Source organism: Emys orbicularis, chromosome 8 (assembly GCF_028017835.1).
Source record: "Emys orbicularis isolate rEmyOrb1 chromosome 8, rEmyOrb1.hap1, whole genome shotgun sequence".
NCBI classification, from domain to species: domain Eukaryota; kingdom Metazoa; phylum Chordata; order Testudines; family Emydidae; genus Emys; species Emys orbicularis.
In genome coordinates this window covers 13,127,094-13,137,704 of record NC_088690.1, presented here as the reverse complement: position 1 = coordinate 13,137,704, position 10,611 = coordinate 13,127,094, and the positions used below count along the sequence as shown (strand labels likewise).

Below are 10,611 nucleotides of genomic sequence, written 5' to 3'. Positions count from 1 at the left end.
AACTTCCCTGAGAGCCTGGTAAGTGACCCAGGTTTTTCCAGGGCCCATTGTTAGGCAAACTTCTGAGTGATCAGCCTTGACAAGCATTACTCTGGCAATCACAGTCGTGGTAGGGCTGTCACTGACTCCTGCACATGGGGGACGGGCATGAGAACTATTCTTTGAGTAGAGTTTAATTTATTTGGTTGTACTTTTTGCTTTGAACAGGTCTCCCAAACAGATCCCCTACCCCCGTTCCTTTTGGTTTGTAGCGTCAGCCTGCTCAGTGGTTCACATACTGGCGGGGCAGAAGGGACGGTCTTCTCTCTTTAAGCATGGTTGGTTTGTGGTTAAGGCAGTGCACTTGGACTCAGGCGATCTGGGTTTAAATCCTGGCTCTGCTACCACACACAGTGACCCTGAGCAAATCCTATGGGGCTAGATTATCAAAAGAAGCTCAAACCCCCACAGCTCCCATTGGGATGCTTCTGACTAGACTTTTGGGATCTCAGCACCCAGCATACCGAGCCCTTTTGAAAAAAATCAGTCCTTAATATCTGTGCCTCCGTTTTCCCATCTGTAAAATGGGGATAGTATTTCCTCTCTCCTACCTTTTGTCCATTTTAGCAGATTGTAAGCTCTTGGGGGCAAGGATTGTCTTGCTGCAGGTAGGTATAACCTCTAGGAGCTGCTGTCAGACAAATAATTGTTTTAAATAAATGTCATTTCATCTGCTTGAGATGGAGGCCTGTTTTGCTGGACACAGTTCGGTTGTGGGGTTTTATCTACGGCTAGTTGTTGCTAAGGTGGAACTCTCCACATAGCCCAGTTTCTCCCCCTTTCTCCTTGGAGGGACATTTTCTTTATAGTAATTTGCTTCAGGTTACCCCCAGCACATACTCTAACTTTCAGCATCCAGCTTGCTCCCACACCAGTTTCACAGGCACTGTATAATTTGTGATCAACCTCAACTACAAAGTAATGAAGTGGTGGGGAGAGGCATATTTCTTCTTCCCAGCTAGGATCTGCCAGGACCTTTCAGAAAAGCATATGTATCAAGAGTGTGGGCACAGTGTATTTTTGGATGTGCTTTAATTGTCACTTCTCCATACACACCTATGGCCATGGTCAGCAGCAAGATGTCTTGAGCCTGCCTGAAGAGATCTAGAACTCAGCCACGAATCCCGGAGACGCCTGGCTGGGATGACTAATATTTTAATCAGATACTTGAGTTGCACAGTTGAACATCATAGAATAAAGACCCACAAAGCAGGAAGACTGGAAATCCGTCCCCTTAGTTGTGCTTTAGTTACCAACAAAGGGGGAGAAATTCTTCAGACAGCAGTTTAAAAATTCTTAAACAAGATGAATCAATTTCCCACAGAAAACAGTCCAATTTCCCTTACTCTTGGGCTGATCAAGAAAAATACTCAGCTAACTAAAGAAAACCAGGCGAGAAGAACTACTCAGGTCATAAGGTGAACGGGCTTCTTTATTACCACTCCCATTCTTTGTATGGTGTGTGAAAGACAGAACATGAAATTGCAGCACATCAATGAGGTATCCTGCATCATAATGCCTAGTGTGTCAAACACAACAGTACTGTGTTACAGGAGACAAGGCTGGCCTTCTCCCCCCCAAATCCTGTCCTGATTTACTTCAGTGGATTAAAGATGGACAATTCCTCCATTGAATTACAAGAACTGGTGAAAAAAAATAATCCATTTAGTAACCGTTACTCTTGTACAAAGGTTCAAGCGCGGGTGATGCTGTCAGAAAGTCAATTCCTGAACATGAGGATACAAGATTGAATAAAAATAAAATAAGGCTAGTGCTTTTCAGCAGATTACATGCTGCTCTAGCACTAGACCTTAGAGTGATCTGACTGACTTCGCAATGAAACACTGGCCATGTAGGGACCACCTAGACCTCTCTCCCCATCCCACCCCAGGCCAAATTTTGCCCTCAGATAAACCATAATAGAAGCCCCTACAGTTGCGACAGAGTTTGGCCCTAATAATCCCTCTCCCTGATTAGGCAGATTGCCTCCAGCCATTACATTTCTCATCATCATCAAGCACACTAGAGAGAAGAGCTGATTCTAGTCACGCTACAATGGATGGATTTCAAGTCATTGTGCTCCTAGCAATGCCACTAACATTATCTAAGTAATTACTCTCCATGGTGCTCTCACCTACACAGATCAATCGCTTCAATATGTACAAGATATTCACACAGCACTGTGCAAAAAGGGCCAACAGTTACAGATTCTGAAGCCCGACTGTGATCTCATCTTTGTTCTTCTGCAGGAATCTCTCACAGGCTTTGAAGGTAACATAGAAGTCCGAGGACAGTCCTGCAATGTTAGTCGTGACGTACGCTAGGTATCCTGGAGCTGCCTGGTTGTAATAGGACACCTGAAATCCACAACACATTCATTAAGACAGCTAAGAGGACATCCACAGGCTGAAACCTACAGGAGTCATTTTCTAATATGTACAGCAGCAGCGGTACTGGCTTCCTCTCCCCGTGGTTCAGCACGGGTCTCCCCAGTGGCTCTGAATAGCTCAGAGGTTTTGGGATGTACAGACCGTAGAACTGCCAGTTCCCCTGATCCAGTGGCTGTGAACTCCCACACAGTGGGGTGCCGAAGGGCAGTAGCCACTATCCCAGCCCATAACTTGGAATAGCAGCTGTGTAAAGGTTCCTCCCCGGCTTGGGGGCAATGAATACCAGCTCCTCACTTAGTTCCCACCACAAATTCCTCTGGCTTTGTGTGGGCAAGGGTGAATTCCAACCTAAGTGCTGAAAGCAAAGCCAGCACGTGAGGGGCTTGGAAAAGTTTGGGTTGGACACAGATATAGTGGCCCTGACTGTTCTTATAGCATGGAAAGGGGATGTTTTGAAAAGGTTTTTAGAATTTGAAAGACCTTTCAGTCCAGACTACAATAGTTTAAATGCAGTTCAACTATTAGGCCTCCATTACTTGAACTGTCCATAGTATTAACATTTCCTCTTGTCAAAGTGACTTGAGTTCACACTCAGACCACACTGCTGCATCCACTCGGCAGGGGACAGCCTGGGACATGCAGCCCTTTGGCAAGGGAGGGTTATTGGGATAGGGCTGGGAGTCAGAAAACCTAGGTTCCATTTTCAATTCAGTGCTCCCTTGGGCAAGTCATGGAATCATGCTGTGCCTCAGTTTCCCCACCTGTAAAATGGGGATAGCATAACTTATCCACCTAAGCAACAGGGACAAATGTGTGCACATAAAGGCGAGGTGTTATGTGAGAGTAGGAACGGAGGTGTTGGGGGGGAAAAGAGGTTTGTTTGTTTTTTTAAAAAGGAGGGGGGTTGGAAATTGAAGGACTCCAGAAATTCTCCCAAATCCCCAACGCAGCACAGACAGGGATGTGCAGCACCAGACTTGCAGGCCCTTCGGTTTTCCCCCTCTGAACTGGGCACTGGGGATCTGAACTAAAGCACTAGTACCAACCACAGGTCAGCATGCGCGAGTTCTTGGTTATGGAATGTGGGTAAAGGCCACGGTGATTGTCGCTGGGGGACACAGCTATCCTCCAGAGAGCTGAAAGCCTCACCTTGGTTAGCTCGGCTGTCTCCTGCCAAATACAGAAGCCGGAACACATAGTCTCCCCTCGGGTGTACTCGGGGTTTGGTGGACGGGTGGGCAGCGTGACCGATCTGAACGCGACGACATATGGGTCACTGGAAGAGAAGGAAGTCTGCTTAGGAGCAGTTCACAAGTGGATTGAAAAGGTGAGAAAGGAGCAGGATTTTATGCCAGCTCTCAAGTTAATCCAGCTCAGATCAAGGCCAGGAAATGCAGGTGGCAGAACTGCCCCAACACATGCTCAGTGACAGACTGGAAATCACCTCTGCCTAGGTATTCGTGCATGGAAACACAGCACTACGCAGTCACAGTCCACCTTCTGCTTCTGCATTTCTTCTTGTATTGACTTCAAAATAAAGTTACTTAAAACTACAGCCAAGATATCTTGGAGTGATTTTTTTTTTTTTAAATCAAATCAACTGAAAACAATGCGGAAAGAAGGTATGGGGGAGGGGAAGGCTGGCTACGATCTGGCCTCTATCTACAAATCTCATCACAGTGGCTCCAGTGTCCCCTGTGTTTTTATCATATTGGGTACCGAAAGCAGGTGAGGTATCCCTTTCCCCAGGCACACTAAGGCAAATACATTACAGTCAGAGTGGGTGCTCCCAATCCACTTAGTGCCAAGGGATTGGAGACTTGGATTTTCAGAGGAGCCTAAGGGAGTCAGGCAACCAGCTCCTACTGAAATTCAGTCTCCCTGAGACTCCTCTGAAATTCCCAGCCGAAGAACTGGGCTAAAAAGAAGGCTGGGGTGAGAATGGTCAGGAACAGCATGTGACAAGTATTCATCTCCTAAACTGCATGCCGATGCTCACCCTTCTCTAGGAAGGGGTAACTCGAATGAGCTCCCCAAGGCATGTCGTCCAGTCCTTGGATCATTCTTGTGGTTCTTCTCAGAACCATCTCCAATACAAAATCCTTCTTGACTCACAGGCCCCAGAACTGGGCACAGGATTCCACTAGCAGTCGCACCAGTGCCAAATACAGAGGTAATAAAACCTGCCTACTCCCACTTGATAGTCTCTTTTTTAAATAGATCTAAGGACCACACCAGCCCTTCTGGCCACAACATGGCACTGGGGACGCATATTCAGCTGATTGTCCCCCAGGATGCCAGTCTTTTTCAGAGTCACTGCTTCCCAGGAGAGAGTCCCCCATTTCTGGAAGTAGGCGGACATTCTTTGTTCCTAGCTGTACAATCTTACATTTAGCCATACTGAAATCCACACTTGCTTACACCCAGCTTACCAAGCGATCTAGAGCGCTCTATATCAGTCTAGATTTCTACATGCAATACAAAAAGCTACATACTGAAACACACCCATGTTCTATATCCAAGTTACTTTAGATCCCTCTTGCAGCCAAAAAAAATAATTGTGCAGTGAAAAGGAAGCAGTGCCAATTGCTCCTTTGTGCAACGTTTTCGGATCCACAGAGATGAGGCTATGAATTAACTATTTTCATGGTAACCTATTTTTCACTCGCTGGCTGATAGGATCATTTTCATGGCAAGTGTTTACATTCTTCAGCATGTCATAAACCAACCATCTCGCAAGGGCTGTGCATCATTGGACATAAGTATGGGGTTCCAGCAACTGTTCGACACACTGCACTTGAATACCACAGGCACTGAAAGACAGCCTGGCACGAGAGGGAATCCCAGACATATTAAAACAGGAGAGAAAGCACTATCTGTGGGGATTTGAGAGAGCGGAAATACTAAGCTAATACTAAGCACGAACTTTGTAGCACTGAAAGCAAACACCACGCTAACCAAACACTAAACGTTTCCAGCCCCATGGGCTAGACCCAGCACTGTTGTCCCTATTCTGTGCACTGGCTGCCAGCAAGCACTGCACAGGGCTAGACCCAACATACCACTGGAGCCATGCTAATCTACGTACCCTTCATCACAAGGTTTTCTTCTTGACGCCAGGATGACAAAGTCCTGAGGCTTGTTTTCTTGACTAACCGTCTGACTAAGCACATGGTAGATCATGTCGTCTTCATCAACTTGCTGGACGAGCTCAGCGCTCCTGGAAAGAGGCAGAAGGACATTCCAGAAAGGATTCAGGCTGACTTCCGAAAGATGAGGTCATCTTCCCAGCACCATGACACCAGACACCTTCCCTTAAAAGATGTCCTCCCTCTCTCTCAATAGAGTTTCATCATACATAGGGCCCTACCAAATTCACAGCCATGAAAAAACACAGACTGTGAAATCTGATCTCGCCCGTGAAATCTGGTGCCCAGCCGGGGGCTCCTACCCTGTGCGTGGTCCGGCTGCTAGTCCCAGCCAGGGATGGGGAAGGACCAGACATCCTCTTCCCCTGCAAAGACTGCTCCCAGGGCAGGTCAGACCCACCTCAGGGAACCTCCCCAGTCTGGAGGAAGCTCCATGGCTCCAGCTGTCATTACCCCCCACCCCCATGCGGGGACCCAGTTGCTCCAGCTGTTGTCACCTCTCCCTGCGGGCAGCTGTGGCTCCAGCTGTCAGCCCCCCCCCCCCCCCGCCCCCACTCAGGCAAGAGACAGCCGGGAAAAAAACAGGCCTATGGTAACCTGCCCCCCCATACCCTGTGACCCTCACTTCTATGCTGCTGCTGGCAGTGGTGTTGGCTTTAGAGCTGGGCACCTGGCCAGCAGCCTTCCTCTCTGGTTGCACAGCTCTGAAGGCAGCGCCCCTGCCAGCAGCAGGGCAGAAGTGAGGGTGGCAATCCCATGACCCCCCTACAATAGCCTTGTGACCCTCCCACTCGGACCACCCTTTGGGTCAGGCCCCCCTGGGTTACCATACTGTAATAGTTTAGATGTAAACATTTGAAAACCTGAAACGGACTCATTTTAACCCCCCTGGCTGGGACATTGACCAAAACGGGCCATGAGTTTGATAGGGCCCTAACCACACGGTGTTACTCAGCAGTAACTCAGACTCCAGACAGAAGCAGTTCAAAGCCAGAGAAACAACTGTCTAACTGGCTTTTGGTTTGGCTAACTTACCATCAGTCAGAGGGATGAGGAAGAAAAGCTTTCTCCGCTGAAGTAGAGCCACCTTCCCAGATATATCCGCTCTCCCATGGACTACGGGCCAGATTTTTAAACACATCTAGGCACCCAAAGATGCAGGTCATGAAAATCCCACCGGGCGCCTACCTGCCTCTTAGAGCCAGATTTCCAATTTGACTACCCTGTAGTAGAGCATTTTCTTAACAAAATTAATTGCTCCAAACAATTCTCTTTTGGACACACCCTGAAATCCTTGCTTAGGCTAAAGATCAGTTGCCTTCTGTGGGAGTTCATACTTGGCTCTCCCTGGGCAAGAGTCTGAGCCAAACCCCACTGGTGTCAACGGGCTTTGGATCAAGCCCTGAGTTCTTCTGCATCTGACCCCAAACGTTTCAATTGTATTGTCAAGTAGGTTGCAAATCCTTTTCACGCACTGTGACGTGGCACCTCCTGTGCCTTCTCGGTCTGGTTTTGTTTATTTTTGAAAGATGGGATTGGCCTGAAATTAGAGGTGGTTTCTGAGCCTTTCACTGGGATATTTTGGTTTTGATGGAGGACATGAGGTTCGTGGCTGGGATCAGAGCCACAAAGATCTCCGACACACTGTGTGACCTGGGAAAGTCATTTCACCTTCTTGTAGCTCAGTCAACCCAGGGGTAAAATGAGTAAGGAAGTCCAGTACACTGTCACTGAAGCGCACACATACCCCCCCGGAGCCGACCGTCCCTGGGAAAATAAGTTATAGCTCCTTAAACTTCCCAGGCTGCTCCTGCGAGTGGAGAAGTCCTGGATTCAGTGCAAATGAACAACAGGACAGGCCACTCACCCGAGGCTGTGGTACGGGAAGAACGAGGGGCCCTGACAGAGGTGTCCTCTGTGACGGATACTCCGAAGACTCCAGTCTCCATTTTAGAAGTGTGTTATGTATCTGAATGGGCTAAGGATTGTATTCTGGCTCCATGGGGGAGTTACAGGGTTTCCTGCAGGAACGAAAACCATTGGGGGATAATTCATGCAAATCCCCATGCAGCTAAGCCTGGAGAAGGCTCATCCCCTGGGGGAAATTGCATAGACTGGTTTGATGTGGCTCATGAGGCCTGGCAAACAAAGAACTGAAAACTGTATCAAGTGACCACTTTGACGTAGGGAGAGGGGCCACACGCATGGTTTCCAAGAACTGCAGGACATGAGACAGTGACCCAGACACATAGGCCCTGCCAAGGACCCTGAAGCCTGCCAGGGTCTCTATGCTGAAGACGGGTGACTGCCTGCTGAGCGAACACTTGCACGTAAGCGGTTCATTGTTTTTAAAAACATTCTCTCTGTAATACTTTTCTTCTGAATAACTAGTACTTGATTTATGGAGGCTGGCTGGTCGCTGGTTAACCCTGCCATTGCCCCAGAGAGAACAGGGCTTGGCCTAAAGATAGATCTGCTGAGGTGAATTGCAGTCTACAATCCCCAGCCTGGAAAGAATGGATGGCAGGATGCTGCCCCAAGGAGAGGCGAAATCTCAAGAAGGCCACAAAGGGATCAGAGGTGCAGTTATTTTGGGAACTGTGACACCCTCCTGCAAAGGAGATTTTAAACCAGAGTTCCTTCTGCCTCTGACTGGGTGTCTGTCGATGTGGCAGCTTTAAAATAAAGGCAGGTTGGACAGGCGTATGATCCTGGCACAAGATTCCACCCCCTCTCAGTAAAACCAATTCTAATTACCATCCAAGGCCATGGGAGAGCAAAGAGCATATGCTGGTCATAGTGTATAGTCACAGTCCAGCCACTTCATGGAGTTGGGAAGAGCAGCACAGCTTTATAGCACGGCACACTTTATAGGAAGTTAGACCCCTTATATGGGACAGGAACATAGAATGTTAAAGCTACGCGCCAGCTCACTGCTGTGGTTACATGCCTCTGCCAGCTAAGAGTCTCAGCTGCAATCCTAGGCTAACAAGTCTAGAGGTGTCATCAGCATGCAGGCAGAACAGTTGACTAGCTTGTACACGTGGCTGGTCTCCAGAAGATAAAAGCTTTGCTACTGTCACCAACGGCTAACGGGGCGTCTTCTTTTGCTCAAGTGGCAGAAACGTGTGCTTCAGGAGATAAAGGTCCCGGATTCTATTCCGCTGTACGACACACGAGCAGTGTGGCAGCCAACTCCGATATCGGTACATATCCAGCCACAGACTGCATAGACTGTACACTCCTGCTTTTGGAGTGGGGTGGATGATGGAGGGGAAAAAACACTTTGCACGGCTTGAATGAAGAACCTTTTTGGATTGGGAAGTTGCTTTGAGGGAGGAAAGCCAAAGAAAAGAAATTGGGGACCTTCCCCCCCCCTTATTCCCGATAAAACAGGGGCCATCAATCCTAACATTTTAGCTGTCCTCCAAGTACTCACGCATAATGTCTGTCCCATTCGTGCCTCTGTCTTAAGTCTGACAGAAGGAAGAAGGCCTGTGTTGCATCAATGCAGAGGCTCATCTCTATTCGGAAGGAGAGGTACTTGTCTTCCTCCAGCGTGTACATCCTGACCTTTGAGAGGGAGACAGACAGAACAGGTGAGAGGCACAGCCTGCTGTCTTCGTTAAAATGACATTTGATTTTCCCCAATAAGATTCATTCATATTTTTACCTTATTATAATATAACCAAACAGCTTTGATCTCTCGCTCTCTCACACACACACACTTCATTACATTAGCATGAAGAATCACATATACCTGGTGGTACATGAGGCCTCTGTTTTATGAGCTGGTTCTGACAACACCATTAAGCCCCATGAGTAAATCACAAAACAGTTGTCCAAGAGAAAGTTACCGGATAGCTAGCATGGGTATTGAATGGAAATGGGTGAAACTGGAAACAGCTCTGGTTGGTGGGTTCAGTGGGATTTTACTAAAGCACAGGTACTACGGCATCACTGGAAGCCATATATTTTACATGGACATAAGTGTGTGTATGCAGTGTACATTTGGACGTACATAGAATGTTGATCGTATAGACACACAGTCATTGACTACATGTAGTACAATCCCATTTATCCAAAGTGTTTTGGAGACATCAAACACTTTTGGATACACTCGGATTCAAAGAACTGGGGGCGGGAAAGGACTGAAGCATGTCCTCTGATCTTAACACGAGTGGTTTCCACTAACTGTAGGCAATCCAGAAGACTAAAGAAGGCAGTGTTGACTTGGGGGTGCAGCAGGGTTAAGTACCTTGTCTATTTCTGTGGCGAGTACCCAATTGGTTTTCGCTACAAGAGTCTTCAGTGCAGAAACATTGTTGTAGCTCAGATAAACCTACATCAAAAACATCATAAGAAAATACAGTAGAAATCACGTTGACCTTCAGTTAGGTTTTCCTGTATCGAAACTCATGGGATACTATAGCAAAGCTTGCAGCTACTCAGATACTGAATTAATCAGAATAAATCAGGGGATAAGAAGGAATTTATTCTTCCAGTTAAGATCTCTCTAATGCATGCTGTTTTAGGTAAGGTTTCATCCTTCTGGTTTCCATAGACCATATTGATTCATGTATAAACTTCTAGCTGCTACTTAGTACCGGCTCCTGGGCCTTCCTACAGCACATGGGGCTTAGGTGCCAGGGGAGGCTCTGGCCAGTACCTATGGAGACAGTTATTTTACCTTGTTACTTTGGTCCCAGGGCACCGACAATGGCACTTTTGTCTGTTCACAGGAAATGATGTATTTTCTAGGGAAAACAAAGAGAATGGCTTAAGTTACAGCAGTACTGATCTTCAGCACGTGGCAGGGAAAAGGACATCTCAAACACATGCTGGTGAAAGAGAGAGACAGTAAAGTTAGCAGCAGTGTTTTTGACTTCAACATCTTCTCCAGCAATGATCTACAAAAGGAGTGGGGGAAAACATGGTCACCTTATGAATATCTTGGGACCAGGATCCCAGTGGATTGAAACAGCCATTTCTTCTTGGCTCAAATTGAGGGAGCTCAGAGCAACAAAAGCCTC

At 47.4% G+C, this 10,611-nt stretch overlaps 1 protein-coding gene across 1 annotated transcript in view; it reads right to left on the bottom strand.

The window, feature by feature from the left end:
* Window positions 1-2,240: 2,240 nt before the first annotated feature.
* The window catches only part of ACOT11 (acyl-CoA thioesterase 11), a 45,338-nt gene continuing 36,967 nt past the window's right edge, over window positions 2,241-10,611 (bottom strand). The window contains exons 11-16 of the mRNA XM_065409708.1: window positions 10,269-10,335; window positions 9,837-9,920; window positions 9,018-9,151; window positions 5,518-5,649; window positions 3,579-3,705; window positions 2,241-2,396 (exon numbers count right to left, since the gene is read on the bottom strand). Of these exons, the coding sequence (XP_065265780.1) occupies window positions 2,241-2,396; window positions 3,579-3,705; window positions 5,518-5,649; window positions 9,018-9,151; window positions 9,837-9,920; window positions 10,269-10,335 (700 nt within the window). The remainder of the gene's footprint in view (window positions 2,397-3,578; window positions 3,706-5,517; window positions 5,650-9,017; window positions 9,152-9,836; window positions 9,921-10,268; window positions 10,336-10,611) is intronic.